The sequence below is a fragment of the Furipterus horrens genome, unplaced genomic scaffold (assembly GCF_987537825.1).
Source record: "Furipterus horrens unplaced genomic scaffold, mFurHor1.1.pri manual_scaffold_20, whole genome shotgun sequence".
In the NCBI taxonomy this organism is placed as follows: Eukaryota; Metazoa; Chordata; class Mammalia; order Chiroptera; family Furipteridae; genus Furipterus; species Furipterus horrens.
Genome location: NW_028327190.1, coordinates 2,886,214 through 2,900,159, shown reverse-complemented (window position 1 = coordinate 2,900,159; position 13,946 = coordinate 2,886,214). Strand labels below are relative to the sequence as shown.

Sequence of the window (13,946 nt, the reverse complement as noted above, 5' to 3'; positions counted from 1 at the left end):
TCACCGTTTCATGTGAGTGCCTACTTTCACACCATTCTTGTGAATCTCTTGACAATGTGGACCTTCCGAAATTTAAGAACTTGAAGTAAATTTCAGACATTTAGTTGTATGGGATGCACATGCAATCCTTTTCTTAATCCTCCTCTTCCCACCCAGAAGTACCATGTTCATAGGTTCTACTTTTCTGTATTCACCGTACAGATAGGCATTATAATTCACTTATAGATTTTAGCTCATCCGTTATCAGTCTCCAATGATGCTCTTTAGAAGATGGAATATGATTTCGGTAGTAAATGCCTGCATGTGCAGCTTTGTTCACACACACTCATAGATATATGAACTATACCGTGACTTAATGTGTATAATTTGGACATAACATGGTCATGCAGGTTTCAGGTTCTCTGCCTTAGAGAACTTAGTGTACCTGCTCTGAGCACAGAAAGAAAGGAGGAAGGAAAAACAGGTAACTCAGTCCTTGCAGCCTCTCTGCAACAAGACTTGCCAGCCTGTCACACAAAGCAGGAGTGCCTGGGTGACCTCAACTCCAACCAGAGAGCAGCCAGCATCCCAAGGCACATGTACATACACACACACACACACACACACACACACACAAGCAAGCGCGCGCGCGCAATCACCCAGAATCACATTAGAGACACAGATGCCTGATATTGATACACGTAATCCTTGCTCTCTGCCTCCACACACGCATGCACATGTTTCTGCTTCTAGTATAGATGTTATTTGCAGTTTCTTTTAGTTCCTTATTTCAAAAACGCACATGGAAAACCCAAAATGATGTTTCAAATTAGAGAGTGGGACAAATACTAAGCGTCAGTAATCTAATCTAACACCTAGGAATGCTTACTGCAAATGTGTAATGCATGGACTCGAGACATTTTATTCTGTTTATACATATATTATGTAACATAGAAAACCACTTTTGAAATTGTAGAAACATTTTGAATATTCTCTCATATTCACATGTGTGTACATCTTTTCAAGTGTCAAACCCTTTAGTGGACCACTTTCAGGAGACAACCAAAATATCAGCCACAGTTAACTTTCCAACTAGTAAAACAACACCTCCTTAAGTGAGACAATCACCAAATGGAAGGGTGTTGAATGAAAACAGTAAATTGTCCTGCCATCGTATGCTTTGATCCATGGTTCAAACATCTTCCATTAAGGGTTGGTACATAATGTTGCAGATAATTTTCCTCTCCTATTTTGTACTAAGATTGCAACTCAATTCTCTCTCTAAAGGTGTGTGTGGGTAGTGGATACATGATTGGTAGATAGATAGACAGATAGAATAGTATGTAAATCTCGATCCTCTTTTGCACACCAGTCACAATGTGTTAAAACCAGAACTCTGAACTACACAAACTAACATTTAAAGTAACGCCAGGGCAAAAGTGGAGGTGTAGGTGGACACATCATACCTCCTTGCACAACCGTAAGGATTACATCTACCTCAAGACAAAGAACCACCTAGAACTGCAAGAGAATTGAACCACATAGAAGCCCAACAAACAAATCTATAAAGAATTAATACTCATCCAGATGGTGGGAGGGGCGGAGACTAGGAGCTGGGGCGAGAGGATGAGGTGTAGCTGCAGCGGGGGCGGCAAAGCAGTGGCTGCAGCTGGCGAACCAGTGGTCATACATTATAGAAACTGAGAGGGACACCTGGGGAGCGACCCCACTCCCAGTTCAGACCGCAAAGCTCATGTCTCCAGCACCGGGAAAATAAAGCCTTTCTGTTTCTACTGTGAAAACCAGAGGGATTGGTGTGGCAGAAGAAACTGCTTGTCTCTCAGGAGAGTTCAGAGGGCCCCCACAGTGCTAGAATGTGTGCAAACCCACCCACTCTGGGAACCATCACCAGAGCCACGGCTACAAGGGTGCCGGTCACATATGGGAAGCAGGTGAAATGACTGGAAAAGTGGCAGGTGCTGGGCAAGCACCATTGTTCCCCCTCTGACTCCTCCCCCACATACAGCATCACAAGGCGTTGAAACAGGTCGCGCAGCACTGACGAAAACCTAAGGCTCCGCCCCTTAAAAGTAACAAGGTCAACAATTCTACCTAAAGCGCAGAGGCAAACAAAGGAGGCTGGCAAGTTGAGCAAACAGGAGTATGGCCCCAAAGAAAGAGTAGATCAAGGCTCCAGAGGGATAACTAAGCGAGGAAGACAGAGCCAACCTAATTGACACAGAGTTCAAAACACTACTAATAAGGATGCTCAGAGAAACAACTGAGTATGGCAAGTGCATAAGGGAAGAAGCGAAGGCTACACTATGTGGAATGAAGAAAAAGCCACATGAAACCAATAGTGAAGGGAAGGAAGCCAGGGTTAAAATCAATGTATTGAAACATAGGAAGAAATAACCAATCAACCAGTACAGAATGAAGAAACAAGAATATTAAAAAAAAAAATGAGGAGAGGCTTAGGAACCTCTGGGTCAACTTTAAGCATATCAACATCTGAATCACAGAGGTGCCAGAAGGAGAAGAGGAAGAGCAAGAAATCGAAAGCTTATTTGAAAAAAATGATGAAGGAAAACTTCCCTAATTTGGTGAAGGAACTAGATATACAAGTCCAGGAAGCACACAGAGTCACAAACAAGTTGGTCCCAAAGAGGACCACACCAAGATGCAAGATGTAGCAAGGCAGGGGAGACATCCCGAAAGTCCCCACAGCCCATGGTTGGAGGTTGGGGAAGTACTTTTAAAGTACTTTGCATGCCAATGGCAGGCTGGGAGCTAGATAATAGCTGTGCTGCTGCCTGGGTGAAAGGGCAGATGATAAGGCTTAAGATACTTTTCATAGCAATGATTTATGGTGGATAGGGTCAGCATTGAAAATTGGGAGAGCCGTCAGGAAGGGGGGCATGCTGTTTGAAAAGATGTAGAAGGGCCCCTCCATTGACCATGAGGTCTGGTGTGAAAGAAGGGGCCATGCGGTTTTGGGCTAAGAGCTGGAGTAAGAAGGAGCATGGAAGAGAAGTGGAAAGGAGTGCCCCATGACGTGGTGGAGCAGGTTGTAGGAGCCATGTGACAAGAAGCAGCTGTGCAGTGTGCAGTCAGGAATCAGCCATGTGACCTGAACTAGTAAGGATGCAGGCATGCTGCTGCTTTGAACGTGCCCCCTCCAGCTCACTCCGAAGCCACCAAGGACGCTGCCTTACAGACCCAGACTCTATATGGACTCCTGAAACTTGGGCATCCCAAGAGCGTCAGGCTCAGGAGATCGAAGAGACTATACCACTGAATCCCCAAGGACTCCTATAAAAAATCTCATACCACTAAGGCGGGAAATCGAAGCCATCAATTTTAATGAACAAAAACAAACAAGAAGACTCCAACATGGGGAGACACAGAAACATCCTCCCAATGAAAGGAAAGGAGGGATCCCCAGAAAAGAGAGAGTGATGGAATAGACATAAGCCAACTATCAGATACGGAATTCAAAAGAATGGTTATAAAGAAGCTCCATGTACTTGACAATCTCAAAGAAAACTACAAAAACCTCCAGGGAAATTACAAGGAACTCCAAGGAAACTACAAAGAATCTCAGGGAAGCTACAAGGAACTTACAGAGAACTACAACAGCATAAAAAAGGACATAGAAACTATTAATAAGAACCAGGAATAAATGAAGAATACAATTTCTGAACTGAAGAACACAGTAGAATCCATCAAAAGCATGCTAAATGAAGCAGAGGATCAGATCGGTGAGTTAGAGTACAATGTAGAAAAAAATTCCCAGACAATACAACAAAATGAAAAAAGATTCAAAAAGAATAAAGAGGGTTGAAGCGAACTGCAAGACAACATGGGACTAAAGAGCATTAGAATCATAGGGATACAAAAAGGAGAAGAGGAGGAGCAAGGGATAGACAACCTGAGAAAAAATAATGACAGACAATTTTCCTAACCTGATGAGAGAAAAAGTCATGCAAGTTCAGGAAGCACAGAGGGTCCCAATGAAGATGAACCCAAAAAGGCCCACTCCAAGGCACATCATAATTAAAATGGCAACATTCAAAGACAAAGCGAGAATCCTAAGAGCAACAAGAGAAAAACACCAAATAATATACAAGGGAGCTCCGATAAGGCTAGCAACCGATTTCTCAACAGAAACACTACAAGCCAGAAGGGAATGGCAAAAAATATTCCAAGCAATGAAAAACAAAGGCCTGCAACCGAGACTACTCTACCCAGCAAGGCTCTCCTTCGAAATGGAAGGTGGAAATAAGGAGTTTCCCAGACAAAGGAAGACTAAAAGAATATGTCTCCACCAAACCAGCATTGCAAGACATGCTAAAGGGAATGCTTTAAGAGAAAGAAGAAGGAGAGGGAGAGGAACACAGGTACAAAGGGAAATGAATACATACATGTCAATAATAACCTTAAATGTAAATGGATTAAATGCTCCAACCAAAAGGCATAGGGTCTGAAAAGGATACGAAAACATGACCCACATATATGATGCCTACAAGAGACACACGTCAAAACGAAAGATTTACACAGACTGCAAGTGCAGGGATGGATAAAGTATTCCAAGCAAACGGACAGGAAAGAAAAAGCTGGGGTAGCAACACTTACATCAGACAAAACGGATTTCACAGCAAGGGCCATAAAAAGAGACAAAGAAGGACATTTCATAATACTTAAAAGAACAATCCATCAAGAAGATGTAACCCTGGTAAACATATATGCACCCAACGTAGGAGCACCCAAATATATAAGGAAAATTCTAGAAGACTACAAGAAGGATATCAACAGCGACACACTCAATAGACAGATCTCCGAAGCAAAGAAACACCAAGGATATTGAGGCATTGAACAACACACAAAACCAAATGGACTTAACTGTTATATAGAACTTTTCACCCCAAACAAGCAAAATATACATTCTTTTCAACGGCACATGGGACATTTTCAAAGATAGACCACATAATAAATAGGACACAAAACAATCCTCAACAAATTCAAGAAAATTGAAATCATATCAAGCATCTTTTCGACCACAATGCTTTGAAACTAGAAAGCAACCTCAAGGGAAAAAATCAAAGACTTCCAAACTCATGGAGAATGAATAACAGGATATTAAGAAATGAATAGTTTAACAATGACAGCAAGGAAGAAATCAAGAAGTTTCTGGAAACTAACGATAATGAATACACCACAGCCCAAAACTTATGGGACACAGCAAAAGCAGTCCTGAGAGCGATGTTCATAGAAATACAGGCTCACATGAAAAGTATAGAAGAATCTCAAATAAAAAATCTAACCCTACATCTACAAGAACTAGAACAACAACAACAAACAAAGCCCGGGAGAGTAGACAGAAGGAAATCATCAAGATCAGAGCAGAATTAAATGACAGAGAGACTAAACAAACACTTCCAAAGATCAACAAAAGCAGGAGCTGGTTCTTTGAAAAAACAAACAAACAAACAAACAAACAAAACCAAAATCGACAAGCCTTTGGCCAGGCTAATCGAGCAAAAAAGAGAGAGGACCCAAATAAACAAAATCAGAAATGGAAGAGGAGAAATCATGACTGATACCACAGAAATACAAAGGATTGTAAGAAATTACTACAAACAACTGTATGGCAAGAAACTTGACAACCTAGATGAAATGGACAAATTTCTAGAAACATACAATCTTCTAAAACTGAATCAAGAATAAGTAGAAAGCCTGAACAGACCAATAACACAGAGTGAAATTGAAATAGTAATCAAAAGTCTCCAGGCACACAAAAGCCCTGGACCGGATGGCTTCACAGGTAAATTTAACAAAACATTTAGGGAAGAACTAACTCCTACCTTAATCAAACTATTCTAAAAAATCCAAGAAGAGGGAAAAATCCCATACTCTTTCTATGAAGCCAGTATCACCCTAATTCCAAAACCAGGTCAAGACACAACGAAGAAAAAAATCTACAGACCAATATCACTGATGAATATAGATGCTAAAACCCGAAACACAATATTGGAAAACTGGATTCAGCAACACATTAAAAAGATCATACACCACGATCTAGTGGCATTCATCCCAGGGATGCAAGAATGGTTTAATATTTGCAAATCAATAAATATAATACACCACCTAAACAAAATGAAAGACAAAAATCACATGATCAATAAATGCAGAAAAAGCATTTGATAAAGTACAACACCCATGGATGATGAAAACATTCAGCAAAATGGGAATAGAGGGAGCATACCTCAACATATTTAAGGCTATAATTGAGAAACCTGAAGCCAACATCATATTCAAGGGACAAAAATAGAAAACATTCCCCCTGAGATCAGGAACAAGACAAGGATGTCCACTCTCTCCACTCCTATTTAACATAGTGTTGGAAGTTCTAGCCACAGCAATCAGACAAGAAAAAGAAATAAAAGGCATCCAAATTGGGAAAGAGGAAGAAAAACTGTCATTATTTGCAGATGACATGATAGTGTACTTAAAAAACCCTACAGACTCCACGAAAAAATTACTCGACACAATAAGTGAATTTGGCAAAGTAGCAGGGTACCAAAATAAATATACAGAAATAGAAGGCATCTCTGTACACCAACAATGAAATATCAGACATAGAAACAAACAAAAAAAAATCCCATCGACTATAGCAACAAGAAAAACAAAGTACCTAGGAATAAACTTAACCAAAGAGATAAAAGACCTGTACTCAGAAAACTATGTAACACTGAAGAAAGAAATTAGGAAGGTACAAATAAATGGAAGCAAATACCATGTTGGTGGGTAGGAAGAATCAACATCATTAAAATGTTCATACTTCCCAAAGCAATATACAGATTCAACGCAATCCCTGTTAAAATACTAATGACATATTTCACAGACCTAGACGAAATACTTCAAAAATTTAGATGGAACCAAAAAAGACCCCGAATAGCCAAAGCAATCTTGAGACAGAAGAACACAGCAGGAGGAATCAGAATACCAGGTATCAAACTATACTCCAAAGCCTCTGTGATCAAAACAGTCTGATACTGGCATAAGAACAGACATACAGATCAATGGAACAGAATAGAGAGTCCAGAAATAAACCCGGGTCTATATGGTCAACTAGTATTTGACAAAGGGGGAAGGAGCAGAAAACGGGGTGAGAAGAGCCCCTTCAACAAATGGTGTTGCGAGAACTGGACAGGGACATGCAAAAAAATGAAACTAGACCACCAACTTACACCACACATGAGAATAAACTCAAGATGGATCAAAGACTTAAATGTAAGTAGTGGCACCATAAAAGTCCTAGAGAAAAACAGGCAGGAAAATTTCAGATATCCCATGTAGCAATATTGTCACTGATACACCTCCTAAGACAAGGGAAATAAAAATAAATAAATAAACAAATGGGACTACATCAAACTAAAGAGTTTCTGCTCAGCAAAAGAAAACATCAGCACGATGAAAAGGAAACCAACCATATGGGAAAACATATTTGCCAATGATACCTCAGACAAGGGGTTGATCTCCAAAATATATAAAGAACTTACTCATTAAAAACCAAGAAGACAGACAGCCCAATTAAAAAATGGCCAAAAGACCTGAACAAACACTTCTGCAGGGAGGATACACAGCGGGTTCATAGACACATGAAATAATGCTCAACGTCACTAACCATCAGAGAAATGCAAATAAAAAAAATCACAATGAGATACCACTTTACACTTGCCGGAATGGCCATCATGAACAAATCAACAAACAAGTGCTGGCGAGGATGTGGAGAAACGGGAACCTTACTGCACTGTTGGTGGGAATGCAGACTGGTGAAGCCACTATGGAAAACAGTATGGAATTACCTCAAAAAAAACTAAAAATGGAACTGCCATTTGAACCAGCGATTCCACTGCTAGAATTATACCCCCCAAATCCTGAAACCTCAATTCAAAAGAACTTATGCACCCCTATGTTCATAGCAGCCCTGTTTACAATGGCTAAGTGCTAGAAACAACCTAAGTGCCCATCTGTAGGTGAGTGGATCAAAAACTGTGATACATTTACACAATGGAGTACTATGCAGCAGAGAGTAAGAAGGAACTCCTGCCGTTTGTGACAACATGGATGGCACTAGAGAGAATCATGCTTAGTGAAATAAGCGAGGCAATGAAAGAAAAATATCATATGATATCCGCTAATACAGGAGACTAAAGAGCAACACAAACAAACGAACTGAATAGGACAAAGACTAGAATAGCAGTCAGTAGTGGGGAGGGGGGAGGGAGAGAAGGGGGATAAGTAACGGAAGGGTTTAATCAAAGAACGTGTATAAATGACTCATGGACATGGACAATGGGGTGGAATATGACTGTGGGAGAAGGGGTGGGCTGGGTGGGGCGGGGAGCAAGGGGGGGGAGAATGGGACAACTGTAATTGAAAACCAATAAAAAATAAAATAAAATTATATATATGTATATATATATATATATATATATTCAAAAAAATAAAGTAACCCCAAATTCTCGGAGACTTGGACATGAAGATGCTTCTAATGTTTTAGTTCACAATCACATCTGACATGCCCGAAGAGAGAGGATACACAGAAGAAGACAAAACAACAGGGGGCACAATCAATAGCAACTCCGTAACCTCTAGCTTCATAGTTCATTTCAGGCCATTGGGAAATCAAGTTCTCAAATGCACTAGCTTTGATATTTCAGGTCCTGGTATAACTTCTGTTCTATCCCATCTGCTCTTTGCTTGAGCAAACAAAGAAGTGGAAGACAGAGCTTTCGTGTCCCCAATCAACAGCCACGAGTTTTGGAAGAACTATTTGGAAGCTCTATTCTCCTTTCCCCTGTGAGGGCTGTAATCATTTCTGAAGGAAAAAGGGAGGAGCCAGTGCTCTGAAGGTGGTGTCTCCAAGAGAGAGCCCCCAACACCGCCCTCAGCACCACCCCCAGAGCCAGACGTTCTTTCATGTTCACCCCAACTCCCCCTCCCTACAGTGACTAGAAGTTTCGTGGAGCTTCTTTGAAATGGCAGGTTTTGTGATTTGAACTGTCCCCCAAACTTGTATTTCCATAAAAACGTGACTTGGCAGTTCCCTTTGTTATAACAGAGCAACACTCTCAATGTTCTGTTATGAAGAAAATACATTCTTGCCTATTTTTGCACCCCTCATTCCCAGATGAATTCAGCATAAACCTTCACACTGCTTTTTTTGAAGCTTCTCATACAGTCATAGGGCAGATATTGTCATAAGAAATTTAAATATGAACAAGCAGAAGAAATGGTTAGGAGTCTGGAGCCAAATTAAATATCCATGGACTGTCTAAGCTGCATCGTCTGAATACTTTAAGCATTGTTTTATATATCCTTTTAACTGAAATGTTATTTTGAGATCAATATCTACAGTTGGCTGTAAGAAATAATAATAAAAAGAACAATAAAGATTTCATTGGGCTTAAATTCTATTTGTAGAATGATTGAGTGAGATGTGATATCTTGGAACATTTTTTCTTATGTCATTCACTAGTTTCACAAATGCATAGATGGCACGCCTACCTGGAGATGTGGGTTGTTCTTATACATACTATTTAAACGAGAACTACTACAAACTGGAAAAGCATGAACTGTCCTGAGTTTTCTCAAAGGAATAAAAAAGTTAGATTTCTGTCTCACCTGCAAATAATCAGATCTGACTCTAAAGATACATGCATCAGCCAATTACCAAGCTCTGTCTCCCAATTTCTCCTTAACAAACAAGCAGGAACTCACTTTTTGGGCCATCTACTCAGAGAAGGAGAAGCATGAGCACTTGAGCAAAGAAACACACAAAGATAATTATAGCAGTCCAAGCAGAGAGAGGGGTGTTGCAGAATGTGTGAAAGAGCAATAGCCAGCAATTTTCCAAGATAAAGAATCATTTCATGTGGTATAGTTCGTGTGTCCAAACCACTATCTTCATTCATTCACACACACACTCACACACACACACACACACACCCCTACACAAGCACAGTTATGCAAGCACATGTACAAACACATATAGGCTCTTCATAGTAAAACTTCTAGGAACCAAAGCAAAATGCAAGACCTTAAAAGCGAAAAGAAGAAAAGCCAACCTGCTTATTGGCAGGGCCGTCTTATTGTTTAATAGAACGATTTGGAGTCCAGGAAAAGCAAAGAGGGAGCAATGGGACACTCAGAAGGGTGCCACGGTTGGTACAAAATAGACAGGGGGAAGTTAAGAATAATATAGGAAAGGGGGAAGCCAAAGAACGTATATGCACGACCAGTGGACATGAATAATGGGGGTGGGATTGCTGGAAAGAAGGGGGGTACTGGGCCGAGGGGGAACAGAGGGGGTAAAATTGGGACTACTGTAACAACATGATCAATCAAATATACTTAAAAAATAAAGAAGGATGCCATGGTAGGCAGAGTGGGCACCTGTAGGTCTGGAAAAACCAGGGGAAGCAATGGTGGTTCTGAGAACTCATGACCCTAGAGGAGGAGGCCTCAGAGCTTGGGCTCAGATTTGTAAGGAAAAGGGGCTGCCCAACTCTGTGTGGTTTCTCCAGGAGGTCAAGGGAAGGATGCTCAAACCCAAGACCCCTCCCACTGTTGATGGGGAAAAGTGAAGCATTCCAGCCGCAGCTCTGGGATCTGAGAGGGGCCACCCCCGCCCTTGACCTGGGACTCCGATGTGTCAGGAGACTGTTCACCAGTCTGTCGGTGCTGGCCCCTACTGCAATCACATGCCCTGCCCCTGTCATATGAAGGGCCGTTATTGGGGTGGCCCCAAGAGGAGCAGGAATGGAGAGGAAGGTACAGCTGCTTGTGTCACTGTGTCATGTCCAGACTGCCCGTGGCCCCCTGGTTGAGCCTCACAGGCAGCTAGAAGGCAGAGGGAAAATGGAATGGGCAGAGTGCAGTGTCAGGATCATACAGCAGTGTACAGGACTGAGCTGAAAGGCATGGGTAACCTTTACCTGGAACCTGCTTCTTCTGGAGGCGCATCCCTGATAAAGAACGCAATGGTACATACTACAAAAGCTGTTTTTCTTTAGAAACACAAATAAACATATACAAACTGTAACATCAGCAGCATTCACTTTCCAACACATAACCAAAAAACACAGAGCCTTCAAGAAGGAACTTGTATTTATGCTTGTACAATAAAGAAGGAGCCATTTACTGATCTGAATTGTTTACTTAACTGTAATTAATGGTATGATACGAGGACATTTGACTGGTAGAGAACACACTTCTTTGTGTGTGTGTGTGTGTGAGCGACTCAGGGTGAGCACAATATCATCCCGCAGGTTACACAAAGTTACCTTACATCTTCCAACCCTGCCTATTTGTCTTGTTTGCAGGCTTCAAATCCTCTCTCTCACATCACACACATAATAGCTCTTTACTATGAGCAGGTGTAAATGAATAAGCTTATGGCTTTAAGGGTTCATGTGACAATCACTGTAAGTAAGCAGAGGTGTAAAAGAGAAATACTTGGGGATCTCTGCTTTCAAGAACTCAGGTGACAATACCCTCATGCAACAGATGTCACTGAGGACACTGACATGGGGATGGGGTATGACAGGTTACTCAACCACCCTAGCCCACAACAAGAGGAGCTGCCATCCTCTCTTATAAAACAGGAAGGATCAGAGCTCTTAATGTCCAACTAAAGGCCAAACACTGGCAACACACACACACACACACACACACACACACACACAGGACTCACATTGATTGGAGACACCGACTAGTCTTGATGTTTCTACCGTTACTGCAGCTCTCCAGTCTGTAAATGTTTCTGCCACCAGAAAAAAATGGCTTACCCTAGTTGCCATGGAAACTGGAATGGAATGTCAACAAACCGTTCTCTATGGAAACTGGTTTCCATAGATGCACAGCATTGATCTAGCTCTCAGTCAGTTACACCCCAACCAATCCAAGGAATGAATGGATGAATAAATTAATAAATGAATATAGAGAGAATACCTGATGTTCTCATGGAATAAGCATTGAGGGGCAGGAGAGTTTTTAACAAAGGGTGCCATGGAAAACCAAAAGGATAACAGCTCTGTCCTCCCTTGATTGAGACACATACACACACACACATCAGACACACAATCACACACATGCAAGTTTGTGCACTCAGACACACAATTCGGTTCCACGTCCTGTTAAGGACCTCTTCTCAACCTGCCAGGACATATGAGGCATGATATGTTTGTGCAGGTGATATCCAAGGAAACTCTGTCAATTGAAAATGACCTAAAGAGCCCTGGCCAGGGTGGCTCCGTTGTTTGGAATGTTGTCCTGTACACCAATAGGTTGCAGGCTTGATTCCTAGTCAGGGCACATACCTGAGTTGGGGGTCTGATCCCTGTGTGGGCCATGTTTGGGAGGAGACCGATCCATATTTCTCACATCGATGTTCCTCTCTCTCCCTTCCTCTCTCTAAAATCAATAAACGACATATCCTCAGGTGAGGATTTTGAAAGTAAATAAAAATGAAATGAAATAAAATAAAGTAAAACAGAGGGGACAAACTGAATGGATGAAGCACCTGGAAGCCAGAGGAAGGCAAATCAGGGACCCAGGGTCCCGTGGCACGACCAAGGACCTTGGGTCTACCCTCAGACAAATGTGTATTGACAGGGTCATCAGCACAACATGCTTCCTGGGAAGGGATGAGCCCACAAAGAGCCCTTGACCTAGGATGATCGGAGGTCAGGATGAACCTCTCCCATGTGGAATCTGAGCTCAGTGTGTATTGCTCTAAGCACACTCACTGCCAACGGACATTATGTTCAGAGACAGGCTCCTGTCGTCGGGGCAGAGGGCACACACTTCCTCTCTCATAGTCATTTACAGTGGGGGGCAGAGCTGCCCTGTGATGTAGCTCTCCCTTCCGTTAATGAGCTCCAGGTGACCTTCTGTGGTCAGTCCTGGGCAGTGACGTGCTGGGGACAGGCCCTTGGGAGGGGAGAGTGCAGGTCTGATTTCTAGGGTCTTCTTATTTTCACGATGTAAATTCTCCCATCATGGCCGATTTCAAGCCACCAACATGGGGTCCACTGGATGCAGAATTGGCAACTGATGCCCCAGATAAGCCTTCATGGGCTGATGGCTCCAGACAGACCCAGCACAGCCCAGGATCCCAGCCTCTAGGGCCAGACAAAGCCATCCCACTCCACATGCAATCCACAAGAGAAGGCCAAGCTGGACTTTTCTATAACTGTAGGCTTTCAACAGGTTGTTAGTGTGGAGGAGAGGGAGAAAGATATCAAGACCTACCCTCTAGCCTATCCAGTTTTGGGGGACGGTAAATAGTGTGGTACATTCACAGTCAATGTTTGTAAATCAGAGAGGCTTTCCAAAAGACGGATACGGGTTTGAGTCTGAGCTCTGCTTCTCTTCAGCTGCGTGACTCTCATATTGTGACCTGACATCTCTGTTCCCTAGTCTATAATTTTGACAAATCAATTAATAGCGCTTCTTCTCTCAAGAGGCTGCTTAAACACCATTGTTGATTTATTGGTGATAGCCATTCTGATAGGTGAGAGGTGATATCTCATTGTGGTTTGAATTTGCATGTCTCTGATGATGAGTGACATTGAGCATTTTTTCATAGGTTTCTTGGCCGTCTGTCTGTCCTCTTTGGAGAAGTGTCCACTAAGAGCCTTTGCCCACATTTAAGTCAAAACCACACTTTCAGTACTTATTTTATTTTCAAAAAGTAGAGTGATTTTGACCTGGCTGGTGTGGCTCAGTTGGTTGGGTGTCATCCCACAACCCGGTCAGGGCATTTCCTTGCCTCCCTCCCTCCTTCCCTTCCCTTCTCTCTAGAATCAATAAAAGGAATGAAATATTTGAAAGGAATAGAGTGATATTTTTCATCAAGCACGTTTACATGGAAGCAACAATGGGCTTCCTATTATTTT

At 42.1% G+C, this 13,946-nt stretch overlaps 1 protein-coding gene across 1 annotated transcript in view; it reads left to right on the top strand.

The window, feature by feature from the left end:
* The first annotated feature begins 3,001 nt into the window (after positions 1-3,001).
* The window catches only part of LOC149990257 (A-kinase anchor protein 4-like), a 49,722-nt gene continuing 38,777 nt past the window's right edge, over positions 3,002-13,946 (top strand). The window contains exon 1 of the mRNA XM_090265511.1: positions 3,002-3,046. Within this exon, the coding sequence (XP_090121637.1) occupies positions 3,002-3,046 (45 nt within the window). The remainder of the gene's footprint in view (positions 3,047-13,946) is intronic.